Genomic DNA, 16,495 nt, shown 5'->3' with positions numbered 1-16,495 from the left:
ATATTTCAAAGTACTGTGCAAAATGGGTGTATTTTAGCGGTGGTTTCTACTAATGGTGATGTTGTATTTATAAGTATATATTCAAAAATAACAATTTAATTGGGAAACATCATTGTGTTGTGTTGGAGTTGTTTAGTGAGAATAGAGGAAAAGAAACAAACACATATAAGAAAGAAGGAGATCCCTGGTAAATTTTTAGTAAGTACTCTCATTTTACGCTGAGCATTCTAGCACCTCCTACTGGTGCTGAAGTGAATTTTGATAAATAAAACAAATAACCATACAATTTTCTTTATTTGCTTTACTATATTTTGCATTTATAGCTTGTGACAAAAACCTGCAGGATATCTTATGTAGAACGTTTAACCCAGAGTCCAGAAAGGTAAAATCTAAACAAAAATGATTGAAAATGTAGTTCCTAATCTTTGTCTTATCTTTTTTAGCTATCTGAAAACGTAAACGTAAACATCTCAAATAACTGTAACTTTAACTTGTAAGAAGAAAAGCTACACAGCTGTATAACATTAATATTCAGTTTGTTGAAACCTGCAACAAACAAAAAAAGAAAATGAAACTTTTGACTCAAAACTTATCACTAATTCAAAAATATTATCAAATTCACAAATATTGCATTAGGTTTAAGGAAAATTAAGTGTTTATTTTAATGAAGGGTTTATTTTTCAGAGCTCAGTCTTCTTTTTCTCTTTGTTGAAGACTTTTCCATCAGTCTGCTGTTTCCACTTCACCTCCACTCCATTCACTCCGTTCTCCTCCAGTTTCTTCTGAAGCTGAGCATAAATGTATTTTTCAGAAACTTTATTTGTTTTTACCAGAGTTGAAACTGTTGAAATTCCAGACTCACCTCTTCCAGCAACTTTGCTTTAACAGCAGCATCATTCAGATCTTCAGAGTTTTCCGTCTTCAGTCTCAGCTTCACCACACGCTTGTGTATGATTACTGAATGAAAACAGAAGGTAAAGAATCATAAATTAGAATGTAAATATACATGAGGATGAGAGATGTACACATTAGTGTAAAAGGAATCTCAGTTAGAATAATGTAATTCTGAACTCACCTTTAGGACCATGGCAGATAAATGGTAATCTGTTTTCACAAGGATAAAAATGCCAGTACTCTCTGTTTAGCCAATATTGATAACCACACGTGGCGCTGATTACGTTAGGCTGATTATAAAAATTTAATGTTGTTGGGTAGAAAGACGGAAGGGTCCCATCAGACCAGGAAATGTTTAAATCTCTATAAACACCAATCCATAGGTTCTGATTAACAGGCATCACACTGGAAAGTGCCTGCCAGTCTGTGTTGTTCCTTGCAGTGGCCAGGTCTGTGAAGTTCTGTCTGCAGTGTCTCTGAGCGCTGGACCAGTTCATCATTTCATTCACAAAAACATATTCAGGATTCTGCTGGGTTCCTGTGGATTAGAACGATAATAGTAGAGGTGTAACGGTTTCTTTTAACAACAATTTGATTCATACCATCAATTGTGGTCGCTGATCCGATTCATGGTCCATTTTCGTTCATTTTGACCGATCCAATTCACAAAACTAAATCGATCCAGGACATCTATAGCCAAAAATTCAACCAGGGACTCAGATAGAAATACCTGGTACTGAACAGTGCAGGGGAAATTTTTTTACATTTATTTTATGTCTTCAAGATAATCAAGTGTAGATTAAATATGTGTACAAATAAGTAAACATGAATAAATGTAAAATCCATTCTCATTTTTGTTTCCTAAAGTTCAGTTCTCAGTTGTTTTTCCACATCCAAAGGGAAGATTATTAGAAAATTCTAGAAAACTGTCTGGTCACACATCTTTGCTAAATTCAAAGTGTTTCCACACATTGGACTGGAATGATGGACTGATCAGTTTTTGCTGACATCACATGCGTGTTGTCCACTGTGATGCACTTGGTCATTTTTACGTTCTAGTAAAATAAACCTTACAAATGTTTTTTGTGAAAGTCTTACCATTGTTGCACACAAAATGTAATAATGAACTGCAGCTTGAGTCGGACCAATGGTAATGGTCGTAATGCCAGTATGGAACCATACAGAGCTGATCACTGCGGGAATGTGATGTATCTTGTGAAGTCCAGTAGTAGTAGTTGTAGTTGTTGCCTGTGAAGCTTCCAATGAATCCATCAGACCATCTCCAGCTGATTTCATTGTACAGACCGATCCAAAAGTTATAACTGTAACCAAAAGATGAAATAGTGTTCATCAGTTGGTCCATTTCTTTGGAGTTTTCAATGGTGGCCAGATCTGTGTGTTTCTGTCTGCAGTAGGTCTGAGCTTCAGTCCAGTTCAAAGGTTGATTGACAACGTGGTACTGACGGATGAGGAGGCAGGAGGAGAGGAGGAAGATCTCTGTGAAAAAAACACATTTGTTTAAATATCAACAGTAGAATTTTCTTCCTACTTCATTAGAATCAGACAGAAGTTGATGTTTTTAGTAAAGAGTGAAACGGTTCTTTCCTCAGTAACAGTAAAATCACACTGGATTATATTATTGTGGACTTGATTCCTGGTGAGACAAACTTAAGTGTCATTTTTGAAGAAAACTCTCAAATGAATGAAGATTGTTGAACTGTCTTCATAATATTTTTAAAATCTAGAACATCCAGTCTCAGAGAGACCAAAGACAGAGATTGATGCTTGTTTCCTGTCTTCTCTGACATTAAACCATCACAACAGACGATGGAGAAATTACGCTTCTTTCTGCTGGAAGATTTTTGCTGTTGGATGCAGTTTTTGTTTCCAGTCTCCCAAATTCATTCTCAGTGTAGAGATTAAAGTACATTTAATCATTTCTCCACCTAAGCGATTATTGAAGTGCAGTTATATAATGATAACAATCTTAATTGATTAGCTTTACATTTTTCTGACTTACCTGAGGAAACCAAGACGAGCAGCAGGATCTTCTCCATCATGATGCTTCTGTGGACTGTAGAAGGAAACTCTGGGATGGAAACACCACGGCTGATGTTTGTGTCTGAACACAGTGAAGGTCTGGGAGGATTTTTATATCAAAACATACATAGCAGGAACATACTGTAGAGATTTGCATAGTTCCATGAATGTTTTCAAACACAGTTTCAAATATCCGAATACAAAGAGACTCTTAGTTTGCAAATACAGCTGATTTACATAACACGCTTTTTTCTGTTTACATTTCCTGACTCTTTGACTGCAGATGTTAGAATTCTTTTTTTCACTGCTCTACCGTGGCTGGTTAAGAAATGGTTTTTAGTAGGGTTCTTCCATTAAAGTTATTTTCTTGTAAAAACTTCATTCTGAAATTTCATGAAGCAACCAATTGAATTGTCTATAAAACAACAACAAAAGCAGATTTAAGACAATTCCATTTTTATCCTACATTGATGTTTTTTTCATCCATAAATAAATATGAAATTAATCTTGACATTTTCCACAAGTGTCCACTCATCCTTTGATTTAATTTGAACTATGTAACATAATTAAGGGGGCGACAGTGGCTCAGATGGTTGAGCAGGTCGTCCAATGATCAAAGGGTTGGCGGTTCAATCCCCGCTCCCACCAGCCAAAATGTCATTGTGTCCTTGGGCACTGGTGTGCATGAATGATCCCGGTGATGGTCAGAGGGGCCGTAGGCGTGACCTGGCAGCCACGCCTCTGTCAGTCTGCCCCAGGGCGGCTGTGGCTACATCAGTAGCTTACCATCACCAAGTATGAATGAGGAGTGACTGAATAATGGACACAATGTAAGCGCTTTGAGTGTCTTGAAAAGCGCAGATAAATCCAATCCATTATAACTTAATCTAGTGAGTAGGTTAGCAGGTAAATGTTTATTTCTGTGGCAACTTTCTCAGATAATAATCCCAAAGTGCTTCACAATCATAAAAAACATCCAACATTACACCAAATCAGCACACACATATCAGAGACTTAAACAAAGATGATGTCACAGTAAAAAGCTAAATTAGATTAACTAAAAGAAGTTCTGAATAAAAACGCCTTTACCTGACCTTTAAAATACTGAACAGAGTCGTCTGTCATAATGACAAATGAAGAGCATTCGAAAGACGAGGAGTGACCGATTGAAAGACAGGTCTCCAGGTTTATAGGCAGGTTTTATGCAGGCTTTTGGGATTAGTAAACATTTTTGGTTTTCAAGACCTCATGGACCGTGCCGAAGAGTAGGGGGTTAAAAGGTTAGCAATGTATGCAGGAGTTTGTGCATGCAAGCGTCTAAAAACTAGAAGTAAAAGTAAAGCTGAATGACGTCTGCATATAAATAATTAGATATGTGGCTAAATTCACTAGTTAGTTTCCCAAGAGGAATCATATTTGAAATAAAAAAGGAGGGCCTAGAATTTAACCCCTTGGAACGGCACAAGATATTTTTCTCATTTTAGAGGTTAAGGAACTTATATGGCAATATAAAAAGTTCTTCCACTGAGATATGAGACAAACCAATCTAAAACAGACCCAGACAGACCATAAACATCTCAAACGCGCAGTAGCGGTTTTTGATATGGGCAAGGTGGGCGGTTGCCCAGGACAGCACATTCCAGGAGGTAGCATTTTCCAGGGAGCACACTTCCAATAGCATGCCTGTAGTGTAGTGTTTCACCCAAGGCGACGCACAGCGATAGAGGGTGCTCTTTGAATTCTAACTTTGACACACCTGCAGTAGATAGTACTTTGAGCTTTTATGTTAGTACATCTTTTTTTTTTTTTTAACTTGTCCTGTCCAACAGCTAGGCAAACAGATGAGAGCTGAGGGCCTCTTGTGTTGGACATATTTTATTTTAACAAGAGGGGTTATTCATCTTCAGACAAACCAAAGGTATGTCTGAATAAACCCCTTTTGTAATTGAGGCCAAACTTTATTAATTTCAATCATGTTTGAAAATCTTTGGTGTTGGACCGGACGGAAAAGGAAAGAGGGGAAGAAGAGAGAGGGACGTTAGAGAGAGGGGGGGGTAGGAGGGTGATAATAGGAGGGGAAGGGGGGTAAGACCATGAAGCAGCATAGAGCAGGCAGGTTTACTGGTTGTTTATCGTTACGGTACGGTTCAAATGTAGTACAAAAAGGGCGGGGCCTGTTCACACACACTCAAATATTATCAACACACCTGCTAGCCGCAAAAATGTCCACATGTCAACATGCACACAAAACAGATAGTGTTCACGAACGCATACCTATGCCTTTAAACCAACTAGTGTGAAATCTTTCATTCATTCAATCATGCAAACTATTAGTGCAAAGGTGAGCTAACACCTGTGCTCAGGTGAGTGTTTATGTTCTTCTAAAATGGATGGTGGAATGTGAATTATGTTAGTACATCTGACACTGAACATCGCACCCATCTCTTCATCCTCTCCCCTCTCCACACTTATGGTGCCACAAAAGAAGAAGTAAGTTTTGCTTTGAGAGCAGAGCTTGTGGCTTTTCCTCACAGATAAGCAGAATATTAAAACATGAACGAAACGATATCGAAAAGTGGAGTTTGGATTTAAACAATGAATTTCTGCTGGAAAACGAGACGCATTCCAAGGGGTAAACTTATTCACCCAGGAGGATAAAGGTTTCTTTTGACGTGCCAGCAACATGTTTGGAAGAGAAAGAAAAACAAACTCCTACTGTGAACACTGTCGGATCTATCAACAAGAAATAAATGAACTACAAGCACGAATATTTGCTTTATAATTTGAAAATGGACTTCACAAGACCCTTCCAGTAGCATCCGGTGGTAAGAAGCCTGCTATTAATACAAATGGGACAACTAACGATAACATAGACTTTGAGTGATGTTGTGTCCTTTCCAAAACTTTGTGTGGAGGAACTATGTGTTAAGGCAAAGCGGAAAGATGACATAACATCTGAAATAAAGCAAACAAACAGATTTTTACCTCTATCACAGTGTGACTTTAAAGAACAAAGAGAAATTGGATCAATTTCGCAGAATAGGCACCATAATGTCAACAACAAAGCACAGGCAGAAAAAAAATCTGTGCCAAACGTCAAGGTCAGAGATACGCTGCTGCTTGCAGATGGCGCTATCAGTGGAGTAAGCCAGAGAAGAATGCAAAATTTTTGCTGCCTGAGTTCTACTGTTCCAGTGATTACAGGACTCTTATCTCAAGTCTTGTACCAAGGAGTTTGTGGCGGGGTCCCGCCGAGAAAGGATGCAGAAGAGCCAAGGTGAGGCAGTTCGGTCTTTATTTCAGGAAACAATAGCTCTACGCAGGGCCACACAGCACCTGACACCTCAGTCTCACTCCTCCTCCTTTCACAACCTGTGGTGCTCCCTTTTGAACGCTAAGCCACGCCTGTTGGGCGTTCCACTCAATTATTGTCCAAGTGGCACCACAGGTAGTAATTTTAAAACATAAAATACACAAATGCACAAACAATAAAACACGGTGTCCGCCCTTGCTGTCAGCGAGGTCCGCCGCTCGTCATGGGCGCTGAGCTGGACGCCGCAGTTCTCTCCGGGCCCCTGGCCTGGCCTGAAGCACCGCCAAGGCCACCTGGATCCACCCCCTCTTCCTCAGAGGGTGGAGTCCCTGGAACTGAGCTGTGTTTGCTGATCTTCCTCACCGCCTCTGCGTCCTCACCTTTTTGTGGTCCCTCTGCAATCCCACTTCTGACACCATATGTGGCGGGGTCCTGCCGAGAAAGGATGCAGAGGAGACAAGGTGAGGAGGAGTGACGGAGGTGACGCGTGCTGGTGCGTGAAGCACCTTTGTCTGAATAAAGAACGGACCTCCTCACCTTGGCTCCTCTGCATCCTGGCGGGACCCCACCACAGAGTTAAACAATTAATTATTCATGTTGGTGCTGTTGATATCAGAAAAGAACAATCGGAACAGTTAAAAAAAAAGCTTCACAAAGTTATTTGAAGAGATTGACAAAGTAGAGATTGAGGCATTCATCAGTGGACCTCTTCCTTACATTGATGGGATGTCACTCAATTTTAGCCGGTTGTTTCAGCTGAAAACATGGCTGTCCAGAGAGTTTAATATATTTAATATATTCTGGAAGCAAAAGGACCTGTTCATAGGTAAGGGCTCACACCTGAACAGAGGTAGAGCTAGAGAGTTAGTGAAGAACCTTCTCGCTTCTTCTTCTAGCACCCCTTTCTCTGGGGCTGTCGTTACAGGTTTTAGATCCATCTGTCGCTCCAACAGAGAGCTTGGACCAGGAAATACTTCACCTGACCAGCTGTAGGTGCCCCCTACATCTACTCCCAGTGAAGACTCAATCTCCTTTCCCCCCCCGCCCCCACTTTCACCCATGGCTCTACCCAGCCATCTTGATAGCCTCATCAAATAACACCTGTGGGCCTCACACCACACAGGAGCTCTCCTACCCCTTCTGCGCCCGCTCCTTGTCCTTCTCCCAAAGTCCCTCCAACATGTCTTTCCCGCCATTCATCCAAACCCTCCCCGCCGCGTCCCCCCGATCGTTCACCCAAATCCCATCCAGCTCCTGCCCTCCTGGCCCATCGCCCAAATTACCCTCTACTCGACCACCCACGCATGCCTCTAGAGGTGCTATCTCCCTGAGCTAGACTGAAACGGGCCCCCAGTCTCCCAGGACTTACAGTTATGGTGAAGGTTACATTAAACTGGGGACCTGTGATGGACATCTTTCTTCTGATGCTATACCTGCAGTTACACCACGTAGAAAGCCAAGCAAAAGGGCAGTTAGACCGTCCAATCAAAGAAATCGTGTTCATCCCCTCCCCAGATCTTTATGTAACAAATCCTTTTTAATCAGTAATTTCATCTTTTCTTTTAATCTTGATTTTATGTTGTTAACTGAAACATGGCTTGACAAAAACACAGGAAGCATTATTCTATTTGAATCAACTCCCCCCAACTACAAATCTGAATCTGAAATACGAGAAAGTAAAAAGGGTGGAGGCGTTTCTGCGCTGTTTAAAGATAATAATGAAACCCACAGATTATCATTGAGTGCGTTTTCATCTAGTATGTTTCCCCTTAAAGTAGAGTTAAAACAAACTCCTTTCTTACTCTGCATAGTTATGTACAAGCCTCCTCAGCACAGCCAAAGTTTCATTGATGATTTCACTGAAATTCTCTCAGTTGTGTGCTCAGTACGGTGGCCGACAGGGCTCACACTACATACAAATGGAAAAACGCAACGGCATTACCCGAAGCGCGACGAAATTACCCGAAGCACAACGGCATTAAGAGACAGCGCAACGGCATTACCCGAAGCGTGACGAAATTACCCGCAGCACGACGACATAACCGCAGCATTAGCATTAAGCTCAGCACAACGGAAATGAGGACTTTTTTTTTCCGGGAAAAAAATAAAAGCCTGTTAGATTCAAACTATTCGGTACGACAGAATTTCAGGGCCACCAAAAAAAGTAAAATTATGAAATTTTAAACCGTAAATTTACTAGGAAAAAAATTGTATTTTTACGAGATTAAAGTGGAAGTGAGCATACAGGGCAGCAGCAGCAACAAGTGAACGCTGCAAAGCAGCAGAGCAGACCGACTAAACTTAGTTGAACAGGTGAGCTGAATGTTTATTGATAACGTTCCAAATGTCTGGAAGTTTATTTGCTTGATTTATGATTTATTAATGTTTATTTTTTGATTGGTGGTTTGCAGGATCTCTGCAGGCGATGAAGCCGACAGCGACAGTTATGGAGTGTGCGCGCGCTGTGTGTGTGTATGTGTGTGTGTGCGTGTTGGAGACCCCGCGTGCATGTGTGAGAGCACGGGCGAAAGAGAGGGGGTGAGAGCGCGGAGCGGGAGAGTTTGCGTCTATATTGTGTGATCGAGGACTGAGAACCTTAATAAAAAGATGGTGTCCCTCCCCAGAAGAAGTATTTTGTCTTATTAACTCGCTCTGGAGGCTGAGGATCCGAACGGGAAAGTGAACCCCAAACGAGGATCCGCCTTCGGCCCTGGAGAAAATCTCCCCTGCGTTTTCGACCACGGTCAGAAAGAAAAAAAGAGAAGTCATCGCGCAGCAAAGGTTCAAGAGTATCCCTGCAGCTGTCCACCTGAATCCTTTCTTCCTCCATTAAAGACCAGATCTCTACGTCTGTCTGACACTTCTGTCTGAGGAGGAGCACTTTCTGGCATTTTCAACGTTCTAATGCTAATATAACAGACTATTTTCATTCATCTTTATTGTTATATGTTATAACGGGACGTTTCATCTGGAGGAGGGGGCGTATGTAACACTGTTTACTTCTGCATTGGTGTTCGGATGACAGGTTCATGTCGTAAGGTGACAGATGAACTTCAGGATATGTGAATGAAAAGGAGAATAAAGGCTGCAGCAGTCCTCTACACCCAAATGTGTCTCTGAGCTCCTTATTTTATATATGAAACTCCGCTTTACTGACACCGAACCCCGGAAAACCGGTTTACACTGAAAATTATCTGATTCTGAGTCGCCAAAAGGTTCAGAATCTCATTGTTTTTTTTAAACCTATCTGGAAAAAAAAACCTCAGAAAAGGCTCCACATAATCGATTACTTTTTTCTTGTAACTGTACGAGATTTTAAATCGTAAATTCACGAGATAAAAAGTTGCAAATTTACGAGTTTTTTCCTAGTAAATTTACGACTTAAAAGTCTTAATTAAAAAAAAAGACAAAGAGCGTTAGATACAGATGTCACTGTGGAGAGCTGAGTAAATTTATTTTTTAGACAAACGTATATTTGTAAGAAATCTAGTAAGAAAACACCCTAATCTTGTCCAAATATCACGTAGCTCCCAAGGGCGCTGAATAATTTGAAACTGATTTTTTTTTTTTTGGTAGGAAAAAAAGTCCTCATTTCCGTTGTGCTGAGCTTAATGCTAATGCTGCGGTTATGTCGTCGTGCTGCGGGTAATTTCGTCACGCTTCGGGTAATGCCGTTGCGCTGTCTCTTAATGCCGTTGTGCTTCGGGTAATTTCGTCGCGCTTCGGGTAATGCCGTTGCGTTTTTCCATTTGTATGTAGTGTGAGCCCTGTCGGCCACCGTAGCTCAGACTTTGAGGGTTTAATGATTACAGGTGATTTTAATGTTGATATGGATAGTGTCAATGACAGAAATGTAAAAAAGGCTCAAGGCTGTCCTTGAAACCTTTGGTCTTATTATACATGTGAGTAGTACCACCCATAGCAGAGGACACACACCCTGGACCTGCTCATTACAAGGGGGGGTTATCATTTCCAATGTCAGTGTGGTTAATGTCGCCATGTCTGATCATTTCTGTGTGTTCTTTAACGTGTCTGTTGCTCACAGACCACCTCCTGGTCCTGCAGTTGTCTGAAAGAGAAACATAAATGACAACACTAGGGCACAGTTTGCAGAAATGATCAACTTTAAAAATGCCTCTGGTGCTAATGTTGATGAATTAGTGAACTCTGTTACTTCTGGCATTTTGAATGTTCTGGATGCCATTGCCCCTATGGAGATGAAAATCAGAAAAAGTAGACAGAAAGCTCCCTGGATAAACGATGATTTGGGGAGGGCACAGAAAAGGCTGTATCGCAGAGCTGAGCGGGAGTGGCGCAAGTCAAAATTCCAGGTTCATCATGAAATGTATAAGGGGTAGTTGTACACCTACAACCAAACCTTATGCAGAACAAGGGAAGATACTTTTCTGACATCATTGGAAGTTGCAGCAGCAACTCCCGTGTCTTGTTTGCAATAGTAAACAAATTAAAAAAACCATCCAGCTCAGCTGCCATTGGAACTGGTTTGGACATCTAAATGTAATAAGTTTGCTGTATTTTCAATGACTAGTTTCAGGGCATTAAAAACGCCATAAACTACCAAATAACTACCCAACAGCCACCTAGTCACTCTAAGCTGACTCACTTTGTACCTGTAACTGACAAAATTGTCCAAAAGATCATCACCTGTCTTAGTTCGTCTACATGCCGCCTTGATGTGTTACCCACTGGATTTCTAAAGTCTATACTGAACATTTTGTCTGCACCAATTACTCAAATAGTTAACATATCGTTTCAAACTGGAACATTTCCTGAAGCCTTAAAAACTGCAGTCATTAAACCTCTCCTGAAGAAGAACAATCTTGATGTCACAGTATCGAACAATTACAGACCCATCTCAAGCTTGCCATTTTTAGGAAAAGTCCTTGAAAAAGTTGTTTACCAACAGCTCACTGACTTTATCATCCTAAATAATTAATTAGATGTTTTCCAGTCCGGCTTTAGACCCCATCATTGGACAGAAACTGCTCTTATCGAGGTAACTAACGACATCCGCCTAAGCACTGACGCTGCCAGTCTTAATCCTGCTAGACCTGAGGACTGCTTTTGACACAGTTGATCATGGGATCCTTTTACACAGACTCCAAGACTGTGTTGGTTTTTCTGGCTCTGCTCTTAGTTGGTTGGTTGAAGTCCTAACTAGAAGACAGGAAATATGTTATTGAAATTGGGGGTTGTGTCTCAGACTACATGGCCTTGAACTGTGGTGTGCCCCAGGGATAAATCCTGGGACCCCTTTGGTTCAACCTCTACATGCTGCCACTAGGTCAGTTAATACGCAGTAATAACATATCCTATCACAACTATGCAGACGATACTCAGATCTATGTGTCACTGACAGCAGGTGAATATGGGCCAGTGGATTCACTCAGTTGTTGCATCCAACAGATCAGTGCTTGGATGCAAAACAACTTTCTCCAGCTAAATTCAGACAAGACTGAAGTTGTCATCTTTGGTCCACAGAAACAGAGAGAACGTGTCAGCAGTTACCTTCACTCTCTGTCTCTAAAAGCCTCAAATCAAGTCAGAAACCTATGGGTAATCATGAACTCTGACCTGAACTTTAACAGCCATATCAGGTCAGTAACATCAGCAGCATTTTACCATCTACAGCAATGCCTGAGTGGAACCAAACAACTTTAAGGAAATAGAATTGCAAAAACATGGCGCTGATTTGCATATTTTCCAGAAGTATCTTTAAAAATAACATTTCATCACCTGCACCTTTTGAAACCACCATAGCCTCTGCGAGTTCATGAATTAAATACCCTGTGATGTCAGGGGGGCCGGGCAGTGGTGGCGGTTTTAGGCACCGGTAATACGTGTAATAAGTCAATAAGTTGCTTCCTCAAAGTCCTAAAGTGTGCTACAGTCACACACTGATGTAATAAATAAGTTTATGAGAGTTGAATGTAATGGTGATACTAGACTAATGGCAGCTTGTAAAATGCGTCTTGTCATCGTCGTCTGGCCGACAAAATAGCTCGCTCTAGAAAATACGGATGTATTTTTGTTCCTACAAGCAACATAGAAACTGAAACTATTATGCTAATGTATTTAAAATGAAAATGTTTAACATGTACATTAAAAAAAACCTTTAATAAATAAGTAAAATTACTCTCAGACATGATGTGAACTACAGGGACTTAGGGGCGCCTTCCTGGGGAGGTGTTTCGGGAAAGCTCCCCCCTGGAGAAACCCTGGTAGAGACCCAGGTAAAACTAGAGACTACATCTGTGCAGGTTTGCTGTGTCCTCTCCTGGATGCCACCTGGGTTCACCTGATGATGGTCATAACTGTCAGCAATCATTTCATTTAGTATTTCAAGCATGGTCTCCATTGTTCTCCTCGTCTTCTGTTCTATCTTCTGGTTTTGTTTATTAAATCATATCATTCTGCAGGTTTTTTTAAATCCTTCCTCCTCCTGGGTCTCCATCTAACATGAAATCAAACAGAAATCCAACATAATCCACATGACAGGATCCTGTTCCCTCCGCCCTGATGTGAGCAGTTTGATCATTCCAAAACTCCTCAAAAACAACTCAAAACGCTCAAAATCATCCAATGATCCAGATCGTGGAAAAACTCAGAAGGAGAATATCACCTCACTGTAATCCAACATGGTGGCAACCTCCACACTGCAGCAACCTCTGAAGCAGAGCAAAGGAACTGGAGCTGGAGGAAAAAAAGCAGCAGTATGAGGTGGTTAACAAGTGAGGCTGATGAGGTTTGGTTACAGGGAGCAGGAAAAAGAAAAAGTCTAATCAGCAGGTATAGAACAGGACAACTGCTTTGGCCTGGATAGACCCCAGCAGCCCTGTGGCCCAGAGAGAAAGAGCATACCCCAGAGAATGGATGGATGGACACCTTGCAGTGCAGCATTATGGATCTTTTATCGTTCTGAACAGAACCAGCCAGGATCTACTGTTGAGTGTCATGGAACAGCAGTGTGAGTGTAGCTGACATGTTAAACCTTTTTGATTGTCTGAGCCAACATTTTCAAGATTTATCATTTTTAACATTTAGGTTGATATTTGAAAATGAAATAGAATACATTAGAATAGAATAGTCTTTAATAATCCCTGAGGAAATTTAAAAATGGCCATCTGCTGACATTCATAAAAAGCACATAAAAACATGTTACAAATGAAAAAGATTAAAAAATAGATTTAGATTCCACATTTATTTTTATTTACAGATCCATTCCGCATTTATATTTAACATCCATGTTTGGTTTTATTAGGGTAATAAAAATGCAGCAAATATTCTAGAAGCTGGGTAATCTGACACAACTGTGGGCTAATTTTTTATTTGTGGATCTTGTCATGATTTTCTAGGCGAGGCGAACCCAGATGCTGGAACGCAGAGTAAAGACAGGTAAGTGGCAGGTAAGAAAGAATTTATTTGTTTCTCCGTGGAAGGCTGTGGCTTTGGTTTGACGTAGTCCGGGCTTGAAAGTGGCTTGTGGCGTGGCGTGGCTGGAGGTGCTAACGTGGTTAGAGTAGGCCGGGAAGTCTTCAGGCTCACTGAAACAGCTTGGAAGAGAGTCCACACTGGCGTCACTTGTGAAGTGGTTTCCTGAGGCAGGAGGATATGATTAGTTCGAGAGCAATGGCACCAGCGTAAACCAGAGCATAACTAGACTAGGCATAGTCACCATAAGGAGCAATGAACTGACGTTGAATACTGGAGCTGGGTCTCCTTTTGAGCAGGAGAGAGTCATGAGCTGAGTGACGACAGCTGGTGGAAATCAGGAGCAGAGCAGAGCTGGAGGGGGAGGAGTCTGACAGAGGCGACATGACAGATCTTTTACTTTCATAGATTTAAGCATCAGATTGAAATTCACCAAAGATGAATAAATGTATTGTCTGTATAGAAGGTTAACCAATGAGTTCACTAAACAAGGTCAGAGCTCCCTTAAGTCAGCAGCGGTTTGGTTTCCTTGCTACTATAAAAAGTTTGTGTCAAACATTTGTGTTTGTGCTGTAAACATGTTTGACATTCAAATGTTCAGTAAAGAACTTTCGGGAAACAAATGTTAGAAAAACACAGTCTAGATTTGCATTTCTCTGGTGGTTCCTCTGAGTAACTTAAAATAACATGCAAATGTATCCACACATCATTTTGGTATACATTTTTATAAACATATATTTATTTAAAAAAAGTCAGCGAGAGAGAAGCCCAGCCCGACCCGACCGTATTTGATTGTCATTTTATTCTCGACCCGCCCCGAATTTCAGGGCCGGGTCGGGTTCTGACTCGGGCTCGGGCTTAAGATCTTACCTCTATCTCAAAGTACCTCTTTCAGAAGCTTTTCTTTCACACCAGAGATGTTCAGTATTCCAGGATCTGCCTTGAGTGTCAGCTTAACCACACGCTTCTTTATTGGTGAAATGAAAACAGACAATTATTCAAAATGCACATGAATTCAATCCAAAAATTAAAAAACTGTGTTAAACTGCATATTATTATGTATGTATACTGTTGAAATGGACGTGCAATTACATAATTATTAGGACTCAATTTGTGTCACCAAATGGATTTTACTCTGAAAGAAATGTACTGAATTTTGGAGTTCCCCAAGGATGCATTCTAGGACATACGTTGATTTTGATTTCACTGCACAGACTTGAATGTTAATGTGCGCTTGATAGACATATGTGAACCCTAGCATTTCCTGTGTAAAACTCTTCATTTTTTTAAATCAAAATATTACAAAAAAAACCAACAATATGGCTCAAGTTTTCAACAGTCTTGAATATTTTACCCCAAAGAGCTCCCCCAGTCGTTCTCCTGATACACCAAGTCACATTACTGATAGCTCAATGATTAACTTAGGCCGCCTTTACACTGCAGGTCTTGATGCTCATATCCGATTTTCTGACTATATCCGATTTTTTTGACGACCCGCTTACATCATCTTTTAAAAGTGACCCGTATCTGATTTTTGCATTTACACTATACAATGCTGAAACTATCAAACGTAGATGTTCTGAGGACTACGTAGCAGCATTTCTGCCTTTCGCGGACCTCTTTCGGACTTTTGTGTGATTGCGGTTGCCATGGAGGCAAGGCGGCGACGGAAGGAGGCGTTGCCTTGGGCGCTCCTGAGGGGATGCGCGGGAGAGGTAAAGAAGGGGGGCTGCTCGGCTCTCTCTGAGTTTTGAATGAGGAAGTGTTTGCAGACGTGCTGTACTAACAGTCTGATCCAAGTGTTGAACCTTTCCTCCGCGATGACTTCACTTTTCCGACCGTAGTCAGAAACACACGGGAGATTTCCTCGGGGTTCACTTTTCCGTTCTGAACCCTCAGCCTCCAGAGTGGGTTAAGAAAGACTCCAAAACTTTTAGGGGAGACACCTTATTTTTAATTTAGGGTTCTCTGACACTCCCCCGCTCCGCGCTCACACCCCCCCCCCCTCTCTCCTTACACACAGACACACACGCAAGCACGCGCGCGCGCTCACACACACACACGGTCCCCATCATACACGCCCCCCAAAGAAATAAACGGCTTCTAGCCTGGTCCATAGCAACGGTGTCCCGCATGATTAGTTACCGTTTGCGTCCGGACCGGACCGGACATAACAGCAGTTTCCAACTACGGTCTGAAGCCTGGGGCTGAAAGGGAACACATATGAGAGAGGCCTGTATCCGATCCGAGAAAATCAGAATCCATGCGCTTTTGTCCTGCTTACACGTTCACCGATCATATCCGATCTGTGCCACGTGAGAGGAAAAAATCGGAATTGGGTCACTTGAACCATGCAGTGTAAAGGCGGCCTTAGTGGCATTTACATCCAAAGGTCATGAGTTTGAAGTCAGCATTTTAGTATTTTGCCTTGCATTTATTTTCTTCAGTAATGTATATTTTGTAGTGTTAAGAAAGCACTATTCACATAAACCTTCACACATTGTGTTGTTTAACGTTTTCTTTAGTGGTGTTGAAAGTGTTGAAAGGACAAGCAATTCAGTTGAAGCAGATGATATACCTCCAGTCTAACACCAGATGGCGCTGTCAGTGTGGTTTCATGAGTGGTTCGTTCATTTTTCTGGCACAAATACATAAACCTCATGAAAGCCTCATGGGGCTTCTACTTCCATCTGTATCTTTTTATTTGCTAACATGAAGGACTGCAAGTCCTAGAAAATGCACCCATTGCTTTCTGCAACATTAAAAAGAGGATATAAACACATTTTGAGATCAACG

The 16,495-nt window shown here is 41.3% G+C and overlaps 1 protein-coding gene and 1 long non-coding RNA gene across 2 annotated transcripts; both read right to left on the bottom strand.

The window, feature by feature from the left end:
• Positions 1–288: 288 nt before the first annotated feature.
• LOC105358670 (secretory phospholipase A2 receptor-like) lies at positions 289–3,108 on the bottom strand. Its single transcript, XM_023966030.1, has 5 exons — positions 2,915–3,108; positions 1,993–2,391; positions 1,076–1,432; positions 863–957; positions 289–788 (listed from the first exon to the last, which is right to left on the bottom strand). The coding sequence occupies exons 1-5, from the start codon at positions 2,952–2,954 to the stop codon at positions 681–683; spliced, it is 999 nt and encodes a 332-aa protein (XP_023821798.1). The 5' UTR covers positions 2,955–3,108; the 3' UTR covers positions 289–680.
• Positions 3,109–6,212: 3,104 nt separating this feature from the next.
• On the bottom strand, positions 6,213–8,089 carry LOC111949263. The gene is made up of 3 exons (XR_002875281.1): positions 8,050–8,089; positions 6,785–6,850; positions 6,213–6,679 (listed from the first exon to the last, which is right to left on the bottom strand). It is a non-coding gene; the product is annotated as an uncharacterized LOC111949263 (long non-coding RNA).
• Between the last annotated feature and the right edge of the window lie 8,406 nt (positions 8,090–16,495).

Source organism: Oryzias latipes, chromosome 18, assembly GCF_002234675.1.
Source record: "Oryzias latipes chromosome 18, ASM223467v1".
Lineage (NCBI taxonomy): Eukaryota > Metazoa > Chordata > Actinopteri > Beloniformes > Adrianichthyidae > Oryzias > Oryzias latipes.
This window is presented reverse-complemented; position numbering and strand designations above follow the sequence as displayed.

What these genes read in the sequence shown, in the direction of transcription:
- LOC105358670 (XM_023966030.1), bottom strand. Translation starts at nt 2,954, where the DNA reads ATGATGGAGAAGATCCTGCTGCTCGTCTTGGTTTCCTCAG. An exon ending in GCTCGTCTTGGTTTCCTCAG is followed by an intron (nt 2,392 to 2,914) that starts GTAAGTCAGAAA and finishes TTTTTTTCACAG; the next exon opens with AGATCTTCCTCCTCTCCTCC. An exon ending in AAGCAAAGTTGCTGGAAGAG is followed by an intron (nt 789 to 862) that starts GTGAGTCTGGAA and finishes ATTTATGCTCAG; the next exon opens with CTTCAGAAGAAACTGGAGGA.